We start from the raw sequence: 23,602 nt of genomic DNA, 5'->3' as shown, positions 1-23,602 counted from the left end.
AGGTAAAGTCGCTTTTCAGCTCTCTGAAGCTTGGATTACTCTGCTGGCCACCACGAGGATCTGTGCTGAGTAGGTACAAGCTAAAAACGCGCGTTTAGCGTGTTTTATATCAGGGGGCTGAAAGAAGCTAGGAACTGGCCCAAAACGACCAATAGACTACAAGTTACTGGCTGAAACCTCACAAAACTGGACCAACAGGCAGCTCAATGCTTCCCACTCCCACTGGTAAGCAAGGGAACTTCCTCTCTTCCAAATTAGGCAAAGAATCAGTAACAGGAACTGCAAACAAAGTCCAGGGATCAGCAAGCTCTGAAACTGGACTACTCTAGCTCAGTAAGGCGGGAAAACAAGAGATATTTTTTTTTTTTCAGAAAACAAGCAGAAACAGATACAGTAGACACTTATAAATGCTATAAATCGGCTATCACAGCCTACACAAACAATTTGCAACAATTACAGATTTTAAAAGTAACAAACTGAGAAATCAAGTGCAATAACAGAATAAATGCAGAAAAACAATAACAATGTATCAGCAAGCAGGCGAAATACAGTTGCTAGATAAATAGAAGTGGAAAGCCACAAAAATATACTTAAATCAGGTAAAGTCGCTTTTCAGCTCTCTGAAGCTTGGATTACTCTGCTGGCCACCACGAGGATCTGTGCTGAGTAGGTACAAGCTAAAAACTTTTAGTTATGTACTCACCATAACTTCAGATGTTTGGGATCCATCTCGCCTACATTCTGACTGATGGGTTCGAGCCGATCCTCGGCTCCGACTGCACGCTTATGCCAAAGAGCCGAAGTCTCTAATTGGCTGAGCTTACTATATCCCAGGATGCACCACTACCAGTCCCCCAGATCTAGTTTGTCCGCATACATGCACACATGCATACCCTGCTTATATAACATCGTCAGATGAAACAAGATAAAAACAGTAGAACTCAAAACCGTTCAATCTCTTCTGATCTCCAAGGCAGGGGAAGGAGGGTGGTATTAGAATGTAGGGCGAGATGGATCCCAAACATCTGAAGTTATGGTGAGTACATAACTAAAAGATGTTATGTGATCCTATCTCGCCTACATTCTGACTGATGGGACAGCGTCCCTAGCACCTGAATCCTGGGTGGCTCACCGGAAAACACTCCTGAGTACCGTGGAACCAAATGATGCTCGTCCTTTAGATGCCACATCCAATTTGTAGTGGGAAATGAAAGTGCGGGTTGGACCAAGTAGCCGCACAAAATCGATATAGCTAGCTTAGAATGAAAAGCTATAGACGTAGCCATAGCTCTGGTAGAATGAGCTTTGATAGATGTTGTTGTAAGTTGCTTATTCGAAGAAGAATAAGCCTTCGTTATGCAATCTCTGATCCATTTTGAGATAGTAGCTTTTGTGATGGTTTGGCCCAATTTATTATCTGAGAAGGACACAAACAACTGGTCTGACTTACGAAGTTGCTGAGTCCTGTCTAAATAGAAGCGTAATTGCCTGTGAACATCCAATTTATGGAGAGTGTATTCTGCTTCATTGGAGAATTTCGGAAAGAAAACTGGTAGCTCTAGAGATTGTTGGAGACAGAAACTAGAACAGACCTTTGGGACAAAGGATGGATTAGGCCTAAGTGATACTCTATCCTTGTGGAAAATCAAGTATGGTGGCTTAATAGACAGGGCTTGAAGCTCTGAAACTCTTCTTGCAGTAATTGCAACTAAGAATGCAGTTTTCCAAGATAGATATTTTAACTCGCATGTAGCAGCCGGTTCAAAGGGGGAGATGTTAATGCCAAGCACCAAATCAAGATCCCACGGAGGTGCATGATGAAAACTGGTGGTCTTAATAGGCTCGCACCTTTAATGAAAGTTTTGCATAGTCTGCTGCTCATCAAGGAGGATCCATGGATTCGTGGAATTTAGAGATAGCCGCTAGTTGGACTTTAATAGTTGAGACAGAAGATCCCTGATTAAACAGGGATGTTAAGAATTTCAAAACTTCTGGGACAGGAGCAGTGATAGGGTCTAAACCCTTGAGTTGAGCCCAGATAGCAAACCTTTTCCACTTACTGAGGTACAATTTGTTAGTGGTGGGTTTGTGGGCCGAAGATAAAATGTGAACAACTTCCGGGTCTAGTGTGTGCCTTCTAACTAAGGTCGGAAGTGGAGGAGCCAAGCTGTCAATTTCAAAGATTGCAGGGATTGATGCCGATGTCCCGACTGATGGATTAGCAAGTCCGGAATTAGGTCTAAGTTCCACGGATCGTCCACTGCATGCTTCTTCAGGTAAGGAAACCATATCTGACGAGGCCAGTATGGGGCAATCAGAATCATTGAAGACCCCAGTTGAGAAGCTTTTCGAATAACTTTGGGAAGAAGTGGAATTGGTGGAAAGGCATAAAGTAGCCCTGTTGGCCAAGGTTGTTGTAGAGCATCCATGGCTGGTACTCCCTGATGTGGGATCAAGGAGAAGAACCTTTGGCACTTGGTGTTTTGTGGAGTTGCAAATAGGTCGCAGCACGGCGTCCCCCATCTCTTGAAAACCTGGGCTGCTACTGTGTGGTTTAGAGACCACTCGTGAGGAGAGAGAATTGTCCTGCTTAATTTGTCTGCCAATACATTTGACTTTCCCGGGATGTGGCTCGCTACCAAGAAGCGGTTGGTAGCTACAGCCCATTCCCACACTCTCATGGCCTCTCTGCAAAGGGGTATGATCTGGTCCCTCCTTGTTTGTTCAGATACCAAACCACCGACATGTTGTCTGTGTGGATGGCGATGGTGCCCTGAGGAAGAAACTTGTGTAAGGCTTGTAGGGATAGAAGTACAGCCCTCATCTCCAACACGTTGATGTGGAGAAGAGCTTCTGGAAGCCAGGAGCCCTGAACTAGCCTGCCCAGACAATGCCCCCACCCTATCTGGGAGGCATCTGTCGTCAGGGTAACCACTGGAGAGGGAGAACAAAGGGTTTCCTTGATCCAAGTTGGATGTCTGAAGCCACCAGCAGGTCCCTTTTGCATACTTCCGTAATCATGATGTGATGATTGAGGGAAGATCCTGAAAGGACCATTGAGTTGACAAGAGCCACTGAAGAATCCTCATGTGTAATCTTGCTAGAGGAACTAAAGAACCGTGGCAGACATTGAGCCTAAAACCTGTAGAACCATCCTGGCTGGGGCTTTGGATCTCGAGATTAGAGCCTGAACTTGGCCCTGTAAAGTTCGGATCCTTTCGGCAGGAAGAAAGACGCCAGATCAATCTTGAGTCTATCTCTGCTCCTATAAACTTTATGCTGAGAGGGCAGCAAGACAGACTTTGACCAATTGAATGTAATCCCCAGGAAACACCCAGGAGATGGTGGCTTTGAGGTTGTCCATTAGTAGATGCCTGGTGGTGGCAGTCAGGAGCCAGTCGTCGAGGTAGGGAAACACTTGGAATCCAAGACTTCTCAGGTGAGCCGTCACTACTGCCAAACACTTGGTGAACACCCTGGGGCTGTGGTGAGACCAAAGGGCAGAGCGCAAAATTGGTAATGACTGACTCCCAGGCTGAAGCGCAGATACCTTCTGGACGCCTGATGTATCGGTATGTGATAATAGGCGTCCTTGAGGTCTATGGAGCACATCCAAACATCCTTCTCCATCAATGGGAGAATGGATTGTAACGTGACCATTCGGAATTTGGATTTCGTGACAGATTGGTTCAGTCTGCTGAGATCCAATATTGGCCTCAGGTCCCCTGTCTTATTTGGCACTCAACAGAACGTGGAGTAATTACCTGATCCGATCTGGTCTGTGGGGACCGGTTGGATGACTCCTTTTTCTAGCAGCTTTAAAGCTTCTGCGGCTGCTATTTCCCTTTGACTGGGTGGTGGGTCCGGGATTCTTTTGGACGGTGGGGTCAGTATCTGAATGGGATGGCGTAACCTCCGGCAATGATCCGAAGCACCCATCTGTCCTGAGTGATTGACTCCCAGGCTTTCAGGTGCTTGGCAACGACACCCGACTGGCTCGAGCAGCACAGCCGGGCAATCCCTCATGACGTGTGGAGGCTGAAGAGCCACGAAGGACTCGGTCTCCAGAATTGCGGGGCCCTCTGCCGCCTCTGGGGCGTCTCCCTGAAAAATTTCCCCCTCTGCCTCTGGGGGAATCTTCCTGCTGTTGAGAGAAAAACTTGCGAGATTTATGGAACCACATTTTCCCCTCCTTTAGCCTTGGGGTAAGGCCGAAGGGAGTGGAATAACGGGCACCTACGGCAGATAAAGTTTTTCCCTCTTGCTCACAGCGGTAAGGGTGTCTTTCACCTTGGGTCCAAACAATGAGGACCCATCAAAGGGAGCGTCCGAAGGAAGACTTGAAGGCCTCCGAAATTGACACAAGCGAGCCAGGCTTGTCTACGAGCCACGCCTGTGCCTGCCGCTCTACCCGCCTTCGGCCGCATAGGAAATGAGCCTCATGGACGAAGTTAGAAATTGACGTAAGGATAGCCAACTGAGAGCTAACCGACTGGGCTAGCTGCTCAGGTAGGTTACCGAGAGGAATCTGACAACTCCTTGACCAGATCCCTCTGAAGCCTGGTAAATGTGCCAAATAATTCAGAGACCTTAAAGTAAAGGCCGCTGAAGTCAGGGTGCGCTTCCGCACCTGTCCATACTCCTAGACTCCTTATTAGGAGGATGGACGCACGTTGAAGCCTCTGCCACGTCCTGTTGTGTAGCAGATGCCACCACCATGGCATCTACAGCCACGCCTTTAGTAAGGAACTCCTTCGGGGAGCAGACAAAAATTTATTTGGACGAGAAGGGACTGGTTCCACGGTATCTGGATGTTCCCACGCTCGACAAACTAAATCCAGAAGCTCGTCAAGGGCGGAGACACCCAGGAGGCGGAGGGCTGAGCCCCAAAGGCCTTGAGGAGCACTGATTCGTCCGCAGAGGGGGTTTGGCTATCCAGCCGCCTCGTTGTTTGAGGATCTCTAAGATGTCTGCAAATGAGACATCATCCGAGGACGACTGGGACCCCTCTGCATCATCCATATCAGTGTCTGATGTAATAGACTCGGGAGTCCACGTGCTTCCTCTTGCACGATCTCTTCCTTGGGGTTCCTCCAAGACAACTCAAGAACCCTCAGGAGGAGGGAACCCCACTGGGGTAACCTCAGGCCTCGGGCTCCGCTGGCTACGGACAGGGAACTGCCAAAGACCCAGTCTCCACGCCCAGGGAAGGTGCGGTAAAGCGGAGAGATGGCCAAGAGGACTTGGCCAAGGCACTCCTCATGGCCCTGAAAGCCGGACCCCAGAATCCTGGGAGTGTCCGGTCTCGAGCCGTGATAGCCGACGGAAGTCCCGCAAGCACCGAGGGGAGGCTGAACCCAGCATAGGTCCCAAACATCACCCCGGTCCAGCCGAAGAAGTCCGTACCAAACTCGGACCCGAGGCGGTTGGAGTAAGGGTCGGAGCCGACTCTGAGATCTCCACCGCTCCAACAGCACCTGCTCACGGAGCGAAGCAGTCGGAGGAGGAATGGCAATGGGTGGGCCAGGTCATCGGCTCCGAAGCCAACTGGGTCGGAACCGAAACAAATTTTTGGAAGACTGGGGACTGGAACAGTCTTTGGAGCACCCTGTCTATATCAGAATCTGACATTCTCGAAGACCGAGAGGAAACAGAACGGGTTCGAGGCCTCTCCATCGGCCCCAAAGGGCTAGGGGACCGCCGAGGCGACTTCGATGAGTATCGGCGCCGAGGAATACACACCAGATTCCATCGGTGCAGAGGTGGACTTCGCCGAGGAGGAAGTGTCTGAGCGGGACCCTGTCGGCTCCGAGCAGCGGAGCCGAAGGTGACCCGCCTCTCGATGCCCCAGCCATCGGCTCCGAAGCCAGAGGAGTCGATACTGGTGGCATCGAGGCAGACTGTTCGACCTCGGCTCAAGTCTTTGGAGCCGAAGGAGAGGCCTGCCTATGTCTCTTGGCGGTCGGATCCGACGGACTGGTCGGAACCGACGCCCTTTTCTTTTTAGCCGGAGAAGGAGAGGATGCCAAGGCTTCTTCAAAGGAAGGTTTAATTAACCCCTTAAGAATCAATTTATTTTTCCTCTCCTGGAGGACCCTGGAGGAAAAAGCGTGACATACGCTGCATGACTCCTGCAAGTGTTTTGCCCCTAAACAGTATACACAGAGCGAATGATCGTCTGTGATAGACATTTTGAAACCACATTTCGAACATTTTTTAAAGCCCGAAGGCCTAGGAGTTTGAGACATTATATTAAACAATTCCAGTAACTTTGACAGGAAAGTAAACAACTAAACTAGATTTACTGATGACAAACCTAAAAAAATAGGCTTACAGTTATAGCTTAACGCAAACACTTCCTGTAAATGACAGGGAACTCTGAAACCCTGTAAAGTTTTAAAAGGGTTGACAGACCGGGAAGGCCCTGGATGAAGGGGGGGCCGAAATCTAACTCAACCCAATCACACACAACAAGTTTTCACAATCCAAACACACACAATATGAGCGTTAGCCGTTAAAACAGCTTTTGTGACAAAAAACAGCAAAAAACTGACAGAAAAGTTAGTTAATAAAAACTACTCAGCCCAGCCAGCTCGAGACCACGTCTTCGCAGGGAAGCGGCAAACGAGATCTGGGGGACTGGTAGTGGTGCATCCTGGGATATAGTAAGCTCAGCCAATTAGAGACTTCGCTCTTTGGCATAAGCGTGCAATGGAGCCGAGGGATCGGCTCCGAACCCATCAGTCAGAATGTAGGCGAGATAGGATCACATAACATCACGCGTTTAGCGTGTTTTATATCAGGGGGCTGAAAGAAGTTAGGAACTGGCCCGAAACGACCAATAGACTACAAGTTACTGGCTGAAACCTCACAAAACTGGACCAACAGGCAGCTCAATGCTTCCCACTCCCACTGGTAAGCAAGGGAACTTTCTCTCTTCCAAATTAGGCAAAGAATCAGTAACAGGAACTGCAAACAAAGTCCAGGGATCAGCAAGCTCTGAAACTGGACTACTCTAGCTCAGTAAGGCGGGAAAACAAGAGATATATATATTTTTTTTTCAGAAAACAAGCAGAAACAGATACAGTAGACACTTATAAATGCTATAAATCGGCTATCACAGCCTACACAAACAATTTGCAACAATTACAGATTTTAAAAGTAACAAACTGAGAAATCAAGTGCAATAACAGAATAAATGCAGAAAAACAATAACAATGCATCAGCAAGCAGGCGAAATACAGTTGCTAGATAAATAGGAGTGGAAAGCCACAAAAAATATACTTAAATCAGGTAAAGTCGCTTTTTTAGCTCTCTGAAGCTTGGATTACTCTGCTGGCCACCACGAGGATCTGTGCTGAGTAGGTACAAGCTAAAAAATGTGCGTTTAGCGTGTTTTATATCAGGGGGCTGAAAGAAGCTAGGAACTGGCCCAAAACGACCAATAGACTACAAGTTACTGGCTGAAACCTCACAAAACTGGACCAACAGGCTGCTCAATGCTTCCCACTCCCACTGGTAAGCAAGGGAACTTTCTCTCTTCCAAATTAGGCAAAGAATCAGTAACAGGAACTGCAAACAAAGTCCAGGGATCAGCAAGCTCTGAAACTGGACTACTCTAGCTCAGTAAGGCGGGAAAACAAGAGATATTTTTTTTTTTTCAGAAAACAAGCAGAAACAGATACAGTAGACACTTATAAATGCTATAAATCAGCTATCACAGCCTACACAAACAATTTGCAACAATTACAGATTTTAAAAGTAACAAACTGAGAAATCAAGTGCAATAACAGAATAAATGCAGAAAAACAATAACAATGTATCAGCAAGCAGGCGAAATACAGTTGCTAGATAAATAGAAGTGGAAAGCCACAAAAATATACTTAAATCAGGTAAAGTCGCTTTTTTAGCTCTCTGAAGCTTGGATTACTCTGCTGGCCACCACGAGGATCTGTGCTGAGTAGGTACAAGCTAAAAAACGCGTTTAGCGTGTTTTATATCAGGGGGCTGAAAGAAGCTAGGAACTGGCCAAAACGACCAATAGACTACAAGTTACTGGCTGAAACCTCACAAAACAGGACCAACAGGCTGCTCAATGCTTCCCACTCCCACTGGTAAGCAAGGGAACTTCCTCTTCCAAATTAGGCAAAGAATCAGTAACAGGAACTGCAAACAAAGTCCAGGGATCAGCAAGCTCTGAAACTGGACTACTCTAGCTCAGTAAGGCGGGAAAACAAGAGATATTTTTTTTTTTTTTTTTCAGAAAACAAGCAGAAACAGATACAGTAGACACTTATAAATGCTATAAATCAGCTATCACAGCCTACACAAACAATTTGCAACAATTACAGATTTTAAAAGTAACAAACTGAGAAATCAAGTGCAATAACAGAATAAATGCAGAAAAACAATAACAATGTATCAGCAAGCAGGCGAAATACAGTTGCTAGATAAATAGAAGTGGAAAGCCACAAAAAATATACTTAAATCAGGTAAAGTCGCTTTTTCAGCTCTCTGAAGCTTGGATTACTCTGCTGGCCACCACGAGGATCTGTGCTGAGTAGGTACCATATCTCCTTTGGAACTTGTCTTTCTGGTAGACTAAGTTCATTACTTGGAAAACCGTGTTGCTTATTGCTCTGACAACTGCAAGGTGAGTCTTTGAGCTCACAATGGAACGGCCTTTTCTGATTTTGTACAAGGGCAGTGTTGTTTTACATGCTAATCCTTCTTTCATGCCAAAAGTTGTTTCTGAATTTACCCTGAATCTAGCCATCAATTCACATTTGCTTGCAAGAACTTGCTTGCTAAACAAGGGAGAGAAGACTCTGGCATATTTTGGATGTGCACAGACAGCTCAGTTATTACCCTTACATAACTAAGCCCTTCAGGAAAGCTGAAAGGCTACTTATGTCCTCTTCTGGGGCTAAGAAGGGTCAACCGGTCTTTTAAGTAAACAATTACTCTTTGGTTGTTCTCTGCTATTGTTTGTTTATTAACTCCCATCACTGTAAATCTATTCCAAGCAAGGTTAAGGCACATTCCACCACAGCCTTATCCTGCTTGATGGCATCTCACAAAGGAGTGGACTCGAAGCATTCTTTAGGCAACAGACTGGTCCTCTGTTCGTACCTTTACAAAGTACTACAAACTGGATTCATTCTCAAGTTCCAGAGCAGTCTTTGGCAAGGACCATTCTCCAGAGGCTCTTGGATCCTTATCCTTCTTCCTCCCAAGTACGGTAAGATTTGGGAATCTACCCATATGTCACTGGGGCAAGTCCTACCTAGATGTTCAAATTTCACACTGTCTCAGTGGCAGCACTCACCCACCATATTCCTTATTTTAAATATAGTTCAATGGTATACAACCTTGTTAAGCTGAAGGTTGGCTTTGGTAATTTGTGCTGGTGATCTTTTTTTGGCTGTGAATTTGTTGGTATCAAGTAATTCTTGCTTCTGGTCCTTCTTGGCTATTACTACTTGGCACTAAAAGCCTGAACAACAGTCCTTCTGTGACAGTAATTAGGCTTCCCCTAATGGGAAGAGTTCAGCCAACACCCTGTCACAGAAAATCAGAGGAAGGGATTCCTAGGTCTGGAATGCTGCCAGCATGGGTTTTTACAGGCACAGAACCCATATGCCATTGAGGCAGTGTGAATGATGAACATTTCAGTTTCTTCACAAATCTGTCAAAAGCTTTCTCATCCTTGTTGGAGGGGTTAGCATTAGCAATATTTTAACTGCTGCAGATTCAGATAAGGAGATCACAGCAGAGTCTGACTTAAATTTAGAAAACAGATATTTGAGAGTCTGAGGACCCTGGCTTGTATACCCTTGTTAAAACCTTCTAAGAACAGGGGATTAAATGACAGGCAAACTGTAAGTTGTCATAAGACATCCTCAAAAGGAGATAAAACAGGAGGGAACGCTACAGACTATGGAGCATCTAACTGTAATAACTCAGAATACTTTTTCTGGGAAGTAGAACTTTCATATTCATTTTGTGTCCACTGAAATACCCATTTAATTTAAAGACTCAGAAAAAGATAGGTCTTCTGGAGGAAATCTGAAGCTACACTTTCTTCAGAATCAGAATCTTCAGGTTGTGAAGAAAACAATGAAGCACAAGATTCTCACTCCGGTCCCTGCTCTTCTGACTGACAATCAGAATCAGAAAGAAAGGGTTCTCTTTTTTTCTTTTCTAACGAATTAGAGAAAGTAAAATCAGGCATTAATTCCCTAGCAAATTCCAGAAAATTTTTCCGGCCCAAGACAGATACAGAAGATATGTTCTTAACTTTTTGTTTTCTTTTCCTGGGAGTCTCTCTGTAAAAAGACAAACCCACGGCAGGCACACTGTCCCCAGGCTCAGACTCCATTTCCTTCCTATGGGGCAGACCTTCATCCATCCCTTCTCCCAACACCAACAAAAGTGGGTCTCCCTTGCCTACAGAGGACATCCCTACATCAGCAGAGGGCATACGTTGCCCCCTGCTTTTGGTGGCTATACCTAAGGGCCTGGGGGGAAAAACTGAGTGGTCTGACTTGCAAAGAACAGCCACAGCAGAGTCACCCATCAGGAAGAAGAAGCTGGCCCGACACCCAAAGACTCCCAAATAACTTAATTTTTTCGTCCGCACCTGCAAAAAGAATGAAGACCAGTAACTGCTCCACTGGTCTAGCCAAGAAGGAAGCATCAAAGATGGGCAGTGGAGCCTGTAACAGTTGGTGAACATTGTGACAGCATAAAAAAAGTGGTTTTCAGGTGTTAAAAAAATGGACATTCCCCAAAAGCACCAGGTCTTGTCCCATCACACAAATTCTATAAGCATATGTGGAAGAAAGCTCAAAAAACAGATTTTAACACAAAAAGTTTACATGAACATTCACAAAAGCCCCTGTAACAGTTTAAACAAGTGTGTTTCCTAGCATAAAATATTAAATTAAAGAAAAAAAAATTTCCTCAGAAGAATTAAATAAAGATTTCTCCCAGCAGGGGAGTTATCTGCCCAGCCTTGCAGGATCTCTACCACATCATCAGTTCCACAAAGCCTGCAGAAGGAGCTAATTTCTGTAGGCAAGAAAGCTCTCAGTTTTTTGGAGCTCTGACCACCTTTTTATATGGACCTCTGCTTGACCTCCTTGCAGTTAGTGGGCATGGAAGGTGTCCTTAAGCTTTGAAAAGCTGGCCAATTGATCATATCCTTGGCAGGTTATAACCAGAATAGCTTCAGCTACTGCAAAAGTAATCTAATGATGAACACACACAGGAGGGCTTAAATGGAAGTGTGTTCTAGGGGAGTTTGTACAAGGTATATAGCACCTATCTATATTAAGATAGACCTTGATGACTGGATGGGCACCCATAAAGTCATTCAGTGCCTGACCTGTTTCGCAATTCTGAAGACAGGAATTGCCCTGAGAGGGTGGCTATCAGCAAGGTGACTATGGTTAGTGTATCAGCTGTGCCTTGTAAATACAATATGAATCTATAAAAATTGGGTGAAGTTTGCCTGATTTGCTGGTTAACTGTATGTGAGGTAAGCATGAATGGAGCAGAATGAATTAATGATAAGGGAAGAGGTTAATGATTGCAAAAAGATGACAAGATCTGATAAATGTTAAAAAGAAGGGGACTAAAAGGTGAACAAGAAAAGTTTTAATTTAATCCAACTTTTACTTGTCTTGAGGGGAAGAAAAATAAAGCACATGGAACTACTAAATAATAATGAGATACAGATGACAGAAATCAGTCTGAAAGTTTGCACATGATGTGGTTTTGTTTGAGAAGGAAATAGTACTGTAGTACATGAACAGGAGGGGATTGGTGTTGGAATCTAGATTTATACAAGTGTGATAAAGTCTAAATAACATGATAATGGAAAAATGTATACATTTGTACATATCCTGTTACTGTTAATTTGTTTCTCAGTTTTGTTTGATGGTTTCAGTTAGTCACACACACAGAGTTCATAGGTGCATAGGTTCATAGGTTCATACTAGGCTATCTGCCCTAGGGCATTTATAAGCCTAGCCAGAATGTGTTTGGCTTTCGCCACCCATTTTAAATTTATTTTGCTATGCCCTTTTTCGAGGTTTTTCGAGCCCTTTGATCCTCTTGGTGAGGTACTTTTGGGGTCTTTCCAGTTGCTGCAGGTGTCTGGTAAGGTACATCCCAAAAGGGGCATTGTACTCAATTATGGGCCTGATGAGGGATGAGTAAAGAGGCACGATGACCTCCCCTGATCTAGATGTGAATCCCTTCATGATTAGGTGGGCTATATAAAATATTTTTCTAAACATTTTGGCCACGTGGTTGTCAAATGAGAGATTGCTATCAACTTGGGTCCCCAGGTCCCTAATTACTTCTTCTGTACTTAATGGATTACCACCTATGTGGTAATTTGTGGGCACTTTGTTTTCGCCAAAGGGGATGACTATACACTTTTTGGCATTTAGCTTGAGGCCATGGCTCTGGCACCAGTTGTCTGTTTCTATGAGGCCCTTTTGGAGGATGCTTGTGTCGGCTGGAGAGTCGATTATGGCGCCCAGTTTGCAGTCATCTGCGAACTTGGTCAGCCACAGTCCTTCCGTGTTGGCCTGTACCTCCGAGAAATATATACCGAACAAGAGAGGTCCCAGGACTGAGCCTTGTGGGACACCACTTGTAACTGGTTTGGAGTCTGACATGGCTCCAGCAATTCTAACCATGTGGGTTTTGTCCTTGAGCCAGTTTGCAATCCATCTAGTGACATAGGGGTTTATATTTAAGCTGGTGAGCTTATCTATAATGCCCGAGTGGGGTATTGAATCAAAGGCTTTTCCGAGGTCCAGGTAGGCTGTGTGGACCACCTTCCCTCGCAATGGCCTTGGTGACCGCTTCAAAGAAATCAACCAGGTTTAAGAGGCAGGATCTGCCCTTAACAAAGCCGAACTGGGTAGGATCCAGTGTTTGTAGGTCCCCAATATCTTTATTTATGAGGTCCATGATGATCCTTTCCATAGCTTTGCAGACCAAGCTAGTCAGGCTTATGGGGCGATAGTTTCCAGGATCCGTTGAGGCACCACCTTTATGGAGAGGGACCACTGTTGCTGTACGCCACTCTTTGGGCACATATCCTGTAGTAAGGCTGAGATTGAACAGTAGTTTTATGTTTGGGTTTAGCTCTTCTTGGAGTTCATGTAGGACGCAGCCCGGGACACCATCTGGTCCCACTGATGCTGTGTTTTTGCTTTGGAGAGGGCGGCTCTTAACTGAGCATCTGAGATGTCAGGGGGGCAGCACTCTGCTGGGATAGATATTTGCCCTTTGGTGGGAGGGGAGAAGTTTGCGCTGAGCCTGTCAGCTAAGATGTTGTCAATGTCTGTGGGTTCGTGTATTTTTGTCATTTTGGACTAATTCTGAGCATATCTGGGAATTACCACCCAGGTTCCTAACATAAGTAAAGAAAGCCTTGTGATTATCCTTAGTGTCCTGTGCAATTTTTCTCTCGAAGCTGGCCTTAGACAATTTTATGTGTGCCCGTAGTTTTTTGCTAATACTGATCAGTGATGCCTTCCCGTTTTGGGATTTTGCTCTATCATTTAGTAGCTTCCTCCTTCTATTGTATAGTTTGTTTATGGCTGGGGTCCACCAGACAGGAAGTCTGCCTTTGGAGGATTGGGTCTTGGTTTTATTTGGGATTGCATGATCCATGCATTCCTGAAGGTGTTCAAAGAATGCGTTTATAAAGGATTCTGCGGTCTGGGCCATATTTTCCACAGGCCCGGGGGCTTTGAAGGATTCCAGCTCAGTTTTGAGGAGTGTGAAATTTGCTTTAGAGAAGTTTTTCACTGTGGTTTTCTGGGCAGGGGGTGGGGTCGGGATGTGAATATCCAGTGAGATTAGTTTATGGCCTGATCTTACCAGTGAGGGATACACTTCTGGTCTGGAGCATAGAGCCCCCATGTTGGTGATGATCAGGTCCAGTATGTTTTCCCTCTTGTGGGAGTGGTAACAAGTTGTTCCATAGCATTTGAGTTTATAAATTCTAGGAACCTTTGGGCTAGGGTGTTGGAGCTAGAGTAATGCTCCCAGTCTATGTTTGGGTAGTTGAAGTCACCCAATATAATGGTGTTTGGAGAGACCTTCATATTTTCCAGTGTTCTCAGGAAGGCCGAGTGGGGTTCCTGGGTTTGGGAGGGTGGTCTGTAGCAGGCTATAAACTGGAAGGCAGTTTTACCCACTGTTAGTTGCACATGGATAGTCTCTGATGCTTCGTGCTTTGCCACCAACCTGAAGGTGTGGGTATCTTTGATGAATATCGATACTCTCCCTCCTTTTGTGGTTCGGTCCAAGTTTTGGGGCCGAAAAGCATGGTATGAGGTATAACCTGGTAGTGCTGGGGTGCTCTCGGGAGCCCTGAACCAGGTTTCTGTTACTGCACAGATATCGATGTTCTCCATGCTAAGGAGAGTTTCGAAAAGTGCATCTTGAGGTTTAGACTTCTGGCGTTGAGTAGCATTACTCTTAGTTTCTTATCCCTTGTGATACCTATGGAGGTGGGTTTGTCTTTTGAGCCTTGTCTAAAAAAGGCACTATGGGGGTAGCAAGAACCTTTGCCAATATCCGAAAGCCCAGGGGTGACAGGTGCAAGCCGTCCCTAGCGAAGCATCGTGGCTTGTCGAGCATATCATCCCAAGCTGACAGGCATTGAACCCCTTTGAATGACACCAGTACTTAAGCCAATTGTTGAAATTGATCATCTTGTCTTCATACTGTGGCATCATTCTTGGTGAGGGTAAGATGCTACTCAAGGTCAGGGTCATACCGGCCTGGGCTACATGCTCAGAGAGCTCCTTTATGTCTTTTTTCATGTAGTCCAGGGAGGTACGTCTCAGATCATTCACACCAGCATGGACAATGACTGAGTCATATTTGTACTTGCCTTGGAGTGACCTGAGTGCTTATGTTATGTGGCGGATCCTAGCGCCCGACAGGCTGCTCACCGTGACCCTCTCCTTGTTCAGCCTGGTGAGCGGGACGTCAGTGTGCCTGACGATAGAGTCACCTATTACAAGTGTATCAGGTGTGTTGTTTAGTCTTAAGGGCTGTGACTGTTTGGCACACTGGCTTTGTGAGATATGTGTTGCACATGTTTTGTTTTGGGGTAGCGGCTGCTTGGGTGTCTGCTTTGGAGGTCTCTGCTGCTTCGGCAGATCTTTATTTAGAGCCTCCGAGTATGTTTTTGTGTGATTATGTGTTTGGTTTGCTGTCGTGGTAGGTCTATGTGAGACTGGAATTGTAGTGAGTGTGGTTTCCTTCTCCTCCTGACGGTTTATGCCAGTACTGAGTTGAGAGAGCTTAGCCTCCAGTTTGGCTATATGGTTGCATCTCTCACATGTGTTGGAATTTGTTGGGAGGAGGAGAGGGTTGTCTGTGTACATGAGGCAGTTGTAACATTGCCTCAAGATTCCCAGATTCACCAGCTGGACCGGAGAGGAGATTGACAACTGACCTTTGGACATGCTAGAATAATATTGGGAATTCCTTAATAATTGAAAACCAGGGCCAGTGGGTAGTGAGGGTGTAGTGCTTTTAATTTTTAGTGCTGACTTATATAATTGCTTTAGTGAGTAAGTGCCAGGTAACTTAAGTGCAATGTGTTACAGGTAACTTAAATGCAAAAACGACAAACAGTAACTTTCTTTCAAGTGAAACAAGGAAATAAGTACAGTAAGCAAACCACAGAAGCGCTTCCATTGCATTTTGCTTAACACTTCTTTGGTTAACAAAGTGTATTCTTATTATGTTGTGCAACTAGCAGATAGAGTGAATGCCAGTTTAGTCAACTGTTTCATTAGCCGACAAATTTAAGTAGTGGTGCATATTGAAAGGGTTAGGGATAGATAAGGGGATGTGCAAGTGTGTGTGTGTGTGTTCTGCATACCTCTCAACTATCCCTGATTTTGACTCCGATTTTAGTTCTGTCCCTCTACACCTCTAATAAAACCAGTGACCTTTGGAAAAAGTTGGTGAATTACACTTAAGCAAATAATAACAATAATCGGTGGTGTAGACTTCTTTTACTTCAGAAAATGTATATTAATTCACTCAGTACTATTAACACGAGATGTTGAAAGAATAAGAACATTTTAAAAAGTGCTCCTCATTGTCCCTGATTATTGCTGGATTTGTCCCACAGAGACAGAGAGAGAGAGTGTGTGTGTGTGTGTGTGTGTGTGTGTGTGTGTGTGTGTGTGTGTGTGTGTGTGTGTGTGTGTGTGTGTGTCCAAGCTGTCTTGTGTAGTGGCAGTTTTATGGAAAGTTTTCTAATATAAAGTGCACTGTTAGTAATATGTACTAACTTTAACCTTGCCCTAACCCTAAGGTGAGTGAAGGAGATGAATGCATGCTAACCATTATACTAACACTGCCCATAACCACATTACTAAACCTTACCTTAGAAAAATGCGTTCAGTAACACTACCACTGTTTGAACAACACTGGCCTGAATGTCTGGAATGGTTACGGTTTGCAGACTGGAAAAAGAAATTGGTTTCCATTTATTAATGCACCTGGTGTTTGGATATTGGTGTTGTTGGTATGATGAATTTATTTATTTTATTTTACTTTGTTGACCGGGCTAGTATAGCTGGATATATGTCCATTTTCAGTAGAGGCCCGGGGAGAAAAGCTCCAGTGGATAAAATAATGTATTAATAAAATGAATGTCTGTCATGTTGTGATTGATTGCTTGTATGTTAACTATTGAGCATGTTGATTATTCATGATGTAATCACACACATGCACAGACATATGTAGTTTCTTTTTCTCTTGTCCTTTGCCAAGAACGGATAAATGTTCAAACTGTTCTGACCTTAATCTTACATGCTACCATTTGTTTAGCAATTAAAATAGAAAATTTGCCTTCACAGCAAACATAACTTATTTGGAATATGGTGCAGTTAAAATTGAAGAAGTCTAACTAGAAGGATGTTGTGGTAGCACTGGCAGCACATTCTTAGGAAGGCTAGAGGGTGTGGGTCATATCAGGAGAAGGAACTTTGTCAAAAACTGCACTTGGCAATCAATGATTAGAAGTCAGATCTGATGAAACATGAAAATCAGCAAAAAGACGCTTTTATTTTCTGAGAGAGGCACAGGGAATTTTAACAATCACTTCTGAAGCTGTTGCATCTCAGGGAGAGGAGATATCCCACCCATGACCAAGTCAATTTTTTTATGAAACAATTTTACACAAACAAGCTACTTTTAATGAGATACAGGCTCCAAAGGTCAAGACCTCGACTGACTCGTAATACTCGTGTACTAACGAAACAACGGCAAGCATCCACATTATGTGGGAATCTACTGTTAACAGCAGACATTTCACACTCTGTATTGTCCTGTTCCTGATGTAATAACAATGACTCCTGTACCACAAAAGACTTCAATTTACAGCTGAGCTTACAAGCTGGAGCACTTCTTCAGTCTACAAGTCATACATAAACATGCATTTCTGTCACTTTGTCGAATGATACAGACATCAGTAACTTTGTGTATTTCCACTTAAGAATCGACTCATATACTGCTGAAGGACAGACTTCAAAGGCAAGGCACAAGTAGGGAAGTATTTTATTTGCTTATCTACCACTTCTTTTATATTCTACTTGTTCAACTCAATCATAGCAGAGGTCAAGGATGAAATTTTGAATACTTTGGACTTGCCTTGTTTCCCTAAAAAATTTGTCTGTGAAAATAAAAGCTTGCAAAGTCTTTGACCCTCTTAAATAAACTCAGTTAAGATCATCTCACCAAATTCACAATTTCAGGAAGGATATGGATGTGAGCACATGGGTACCAGCAAGATCCGATATGGAATTCAGGCCATCAAGCTCTTTGCCAGACAACAGGCCCTATATGCTTCTCCACCAAATGTAAGAACCTATGAACTTAACTCTAATAATGTCATTAAAGTGTTCTCTTGTAATAAAGTGTTCTCTCATAATCGCAGTAAATACCATTATCAACTTTTTAAGAAGCTACAAAAATGTGGACAGTGAAAATCTAAGCCCTATTTGTTTTCACCAAGGGCACTTTTTAACAAACTTATATGGGAACCCCTCTACACTAATACCAACTTTTAACAAGAAAATCACAAAGCTTAAGGTAACAGTCTTTGAAAATGTTTTATAATTATGTGCCTGCTGAATAAATGAAGGCCAGGAATGACAAACACACTACCTGTTGTGCAGTTAAGTGACCAATGGTTTCAAGAAGCATGAAATTAAAAAAAAGTGTCTGGCAGTGCAGAACATATAAATGTATTGTGTTAGTCCATAAGAGTGGAATACCATCACATAAGAACCTGGTAGTGACATATGCATCGGGATAGTTCTGCTACAGAAAGTGTTTGACATTTGCTGCTCTTCAAACTGACTGAGTTGTATACAAGGACTACTGACCAAATAATTCTCAACCTCTACTATTACTCTGACAGTAAACAACAACTTAAAATGTATTAATCACAAACTTAATTTGTATACAATGTACTACAAATGTTTAAGATTTCTTACATTGCAAACTCAGTTATGTAGACAACTACTGTTTCTATTTTACAACTCTTGTAATTTCATGTGTTACAAATTTTCAGTGTGTTTTTGTGAGCTTTCCTCCACTGGCCACCACTGAAAAGAGGCCTCCGATTAGCTCAGTTCGACTCTCTAAGTAAAAAAAAAAAACAAACACAAAACTATAAATTTTAATTTTTTCAGACTGTCCCCCACCAAGAAAGACAATGTTACCCTTCTCGAACAAGTGCAGGAGGAAAAATTGACAAGCATATTACAAAGTACTTGCAGACGCACCTATTGCTCAGCTCAGTAGAATTAAAGCCTGTATTGGTGGGGAAAGCTTGCACATAATGTGGCTGACACCTCAGCTGGCATTAGGGAACATGGTCTAATGCTCTTTCTTTAACTATATGCTGTTAGATGATTAAACAAATGCTCATCCAAAAAAACAGAAAAATGTGTTATCAAAGTCTGTTACAGGTGGACCCACTGAGAATTTCTGCATATAGGCAATCCTCCAAAAGTTAGGCAGACCAACCAAAACCCTCTGCATGTAGTCAGTCATTCGAAACTTGCCAGTGAGCTATTGTTCGATGTAGCTGGCGTGTGTTTTGGGGGAAGGGTAAGAAAGTTCGGAACTGAAAACCAACAAGGACCCAAACATGACATCCATGTCTACCATGGAGAAACCATGTCACTAGGATTCATTCTAGTAGCATTTTCTCAGATGAAATGTGTGATTTCAACTTGGAGGACATGCTCAAGATCTGAAGGCTAAGAGATGTTTTCTTTGTGTGCATCTATCACAGTTCTAATTATCACAAAGGTAAAGATACGGTGGTCAATTTCTCACTAGAAGAGAATGTGACTAATAAGAAGGCCAGACGTTACAGTAAGAATGACAAGACTTTGCATAACAGTCCAAGCCTGGAGAGCCTAGGTCATAATGCCTCATCTAATACACTGTACCACTCTACTTTATACTGTACATTCCTGGACTGGTGACCCTGTGAATATTGCTTCAGATGATTCTCCTTATTATGCCCATCCCCGGATTTTGTCCTTACAGGGTAATGAAGATAGCTGCAAGCTTAAACGTGCGAAAGAACCATTAGCACTGACAGCAGCTGGGAACAGCGTGTGAAAATACAAAGCACACTTGACCATAACCCACATTTGTTCTTCCTGGACTTCAAAGGCATAACGTTTTCTTTTGCCAGCCTATGCAGACACAACTGTGATCACTGCAAAGACAACTAGCTATCTCAAGTGGCAGGAAGGAATTAGGGGGTAACACTGGTGGGAATACTCCTTAGTCAAAGAAGAGAGAAATCTAGCATGCACCATTGTGTGTGTGTGTGTGTGTGTGTGTGTGTGTGTATGACCCCAGTGAAGACTGATAATTAAATGTTTACACTGGGTACAAGAGAAGAAAGCAATCTAGCCTGTTCTGCTGGTTGGACACATTCAGAAATTAAAGGCTGACAACTTCCAATGGTCATTTCTTTGCAAATAAAGACACTGTATTTATGTTTGTATATTCCAAAATAAATGTAAAATCTGATTTTAATATTGTACTATCAACTAAAGTCACCAGGTATATTAAATACAACTGCCCATTACCTTTCTTTTCCACTAACTTTACCGGTACTTTGACATTTGCAGAGTTTGTTACTTGTATGTTTTGTTGGTTCAGTGATTTTAACACATTTTTGTCTTGCAAAGGTTGAAGGATTTTCTGGTCTTTTCCAAAAGAGAAATCTGGTTTCTTTTCTGGAGCTTCTTCTTCGCCTGTAAGAATACGTTCCTTTTCTGACTGCTTGCTATCCTTATGTACTGAAACAGCTGGTTTCTTTAAAGCTAAAATAAATAAGAAAAAAAACTCTTGTCAAATAATATTGCAGTACAACTTATCACTCCACCCCACATGATAAGGCTGAAAAATGATAAAATACCACAGCATTTTTAAGTGATCCCCCCCCTAAGCACATCTGTACATACATCATGAGCAAGGAAGTGTCTGCATTACATATTTAGGCTATTTTTAGAATATGGAACATAGGTTTGAATACTGCCCTGTGGTAGCTTGTTCAGACCTGTTTCTAAATTAATGTGTCTTCACCTCAACAGGATACTGCCTGATGTGTATCAAGTTTTAAAGCTTATTCAACCTGAGCATAAAAACAAAGCATGACTAAATTCCTGTAACAGCAGCAATTTTCTTTACAATGATAATCCTTACTGTCTAAGACACCAAGGTAAGTCTTTAATTCTTGATTCAAAGAAGTTGTCCTTAACTTACAGAAATTAAATATGTAGTATACTATGGGTGGTTTTATTTTTGGGGCTTTTTCAACTGTTTAACCATCATTTTCTTTCTCAACCATTTATCTTCTTTGCTCGCTCTTGTGTTATGACCCTCATTTTTCTCCCTAATCCTGGATTCCTAACACTTGATTCTCTGTTTACCCACATGAATTTACAGTGTTTTCACACTGCCTTATTCAACCCCACTGTTTCTTTTATAGCTTTCTACATATAATCACTAAAGGTTGGTATTTCATACCTCTTACCTTCCTCCTCCTATTTCCCCTTTTACCTCAGTTATCTGTTCTCTCCATCTCTATCCCCCTCTTTTACACTCCAGCCAACAATCATCACCTTCAAATGTAGCACCATAACATTCCTCCCATATAATTTTTGCCCTCACATCGTTTGCATTTCTGAGCGATACCACAACATATGAAAACTATCTCAGGTTCTTTAAACCCTGCAGCAATTCACCCTATCGACGCAACCCTTTTTTCACTCTGAAAGAGGTTCAATATCACCAGTGTAGAAGGTGCAGGTGGAACTACACCAGGCCTACTTAACTGATTCTCCTTTCTGACTTCCACACCTCAGTCCAGAAGCTCTCTTCAACACGCGTATCACTTTCAGTCCTCCAACAGTTATATGGCAGGTACATTTTCCCAGGCTGCCAGGAATCATCCTGTTCAACATGTGCTACATTGCCTAGCCTTTTCAGATCCAAGGTTGGCCACATGAAGGGTTTTCTGCTGATAGGAACTGATGCTTAAAGCCTTCTTTGCAAGGAAGAGGAAAGTGAGTAGGTATGCTGCCAAGAATTGCCCTGCCCTTCCAGATCCATCATTATGATAAATACAAAATGGTTATACCTTGTAAGATAAGGATATCCTCTAACATCAGGTTAGAGTCTAAAGCTAGTTTTCCTGGGTCATCTCCCTCACGGGGACATAACCTTTTATAATAGTACCAAAAATGAATATCTAGACCTTGATATTTTATATCCAGCTTGTAGTGCCTTGCAAATGTACTGAGAAAATACTAGGATATCATCACAGTGTGGTTCTAAACAAGGCTACCAAAGTAGACAGTGTTCTGGTAAAATAAGCCATTGGAATACATGGAAGATGCTTATGGTCATCCAAAATCCAACTGGTCACAGTCACTTTAGATACTTCCCTTCCAAATTTTTATGTGGTGAAGTACCACAAGGTGGTCTATCTTTATAGCTAAATTTAGCCTTCTCCACATAAAATCTTTCCCAATGACTAGAGTAGTGATGGAAGAATACTGGCAGATGGATATGTTAGTTAAAATAAGAGTCATATCCCAGCTCCGTGGTGTACAGGCATGAAATCATGACTATGAACAAGAGGACAAGAATTTGGTTTTCATCTGAATTGCTGGAGAAACTGGGCAGGAAAAGTGGGAGTGAGTGGCTTTAGGGTTTGGGGCTTCTGCTTCCAGTTGGGTATTTTCTGATAGAGATTTGTGAGAATTTCTCAGCTGCAAAACAGGCTACCTTCATTCCAATAGCATGGAGGTTTAGTGGATAAATTGTTTAGTGTAGTGAAGGACTTGCAACTACATCCCATCTTGTAAGGGCTTCCCATCCTCTTGATCCAAAAATCTCTGCCTGTCCTCATAAGCCAAGCTATGATGCCCCACCTCTTTGAACAACACTCTTGCCTTGATGAGTGGAGGAGTGATGATCTTAGACATGATGGACTGAAAGGAGGGCCTTTCCTTGGAGGAGGAAGGGCTACTTTTTCCAAGGCTAGTGGTAGGATGTTGTACACTCCCTTCAGGAGGGGAAAAAATAAGTCTACAGAGTTCAGGGGAGAAATCAATGGCAGCAAGCATATGAAGGTAAAGAGTGAAGATTTAGTGGCGACTTCAACAAGAAGTTGTTAGTGCAAAAAAACAGTGTCTTTGTGGAAGATCAAATACAAGATTTCCACAGACTATGCTTACAGCTCAGAAATCCCCAGGTATAAATGAGAACTGTAAAGAGTTTTCATAGACAAATTAGTTCAAGTCCTGCAGATTCTAAAAGAGATGGGGATCACTTCTCTAGCAAATAATACAAATTCCAAGGTGATACTGGATATCTTAGAGGTGTCTGCATAAGAATATGCTTTAAAACAATTCTTTACAATCCTTCAAGGAGGCTACAGATGTAGAAGCAAAGCTTTTATGAAAGTTAGATACTGCAGCTAAGTTGACCTTAATGGAAGAGTAGCTAAGTCGGGGTCAAACACATTGTGAGATAGTCCAGTACAGAATAAATGGGGTCAGAATAGGATCTACTCTCTTGACAGTGACCTTGACGGAAAAAAATGATGAATTTACTCTTTTAGATTATACATGGGTTTGAGTTTTTAATTTGCTCAGAGAATGAAAAATGATTAGCCACAGCTAGAAGTGCAAAAGCCAAGAAGTTAATCAAATTATTAGCCACAGCTAGAAGTGGAAAAGCCAAGAAGTTAATCAAATTATTAGCCACAGCTAGAAGTGGAAAAACCAAGAAGTTAATCACAGAGAATGAAGACTGTTATTTGTTGATAGCTGTATAAGAAATGCTTTGGTTGTGAGCAGTGGTAAATAGGTTGAACCGTACATGCAGAAACCACAACAGCTATAAGAATAAATCTGGACTTGTGAAAGTTTACCTTATGTTTGAACCTTATCAGAGGAAATGGGGAAAATGAACAGAGTACTTACTACTACTGGGTCAG

General features: G+C 43.1%; 1 protein-coding gene across 2 annotated transcripts in view; it reads right to left on the bottom strand.

Moving 5' to 3' along the window:
• GOLM2 (golgi membrane protein 2) overlaps positions 1–23,602 on the bottom strand; it is a gene marked incomplete at its 5' end in the record, with an annotated part of 949,689 nt that overhangs the window by 384,187 nt on the left and 541,900 nt on the right. For both annotated transcript variants that reach the window (XM_044078256.1, XM_044078257.1), the window contains 1 exon segment: positions 20,181–20,417. In XM_044078256.1, the coding sequence (XP_043934191.1) occupies positions 20,181–20,417 (237 nt within the window).

The sequence above is a fragment of the Protopterus annectens genome, chromosome 7.part0, assembly GCF_019279795.1.
Source record: "Protopterus annectens isolate FY-2018-M chromosome 7.part0, PAN1.0, whole genome shotgun sequence".
In the NCBI taxonomy this organism is placed as follows: domain Eukaryota; kingdom Metazoa; phylum Chordata; order Ceratodontiformes; family Protopteridae; genus Protopterus; species Protopterus annectens.
Note: the sequence above shows the minus strand (reverse complement) of the source record. Positions and strands in the feature narration are given on the sequence as shown.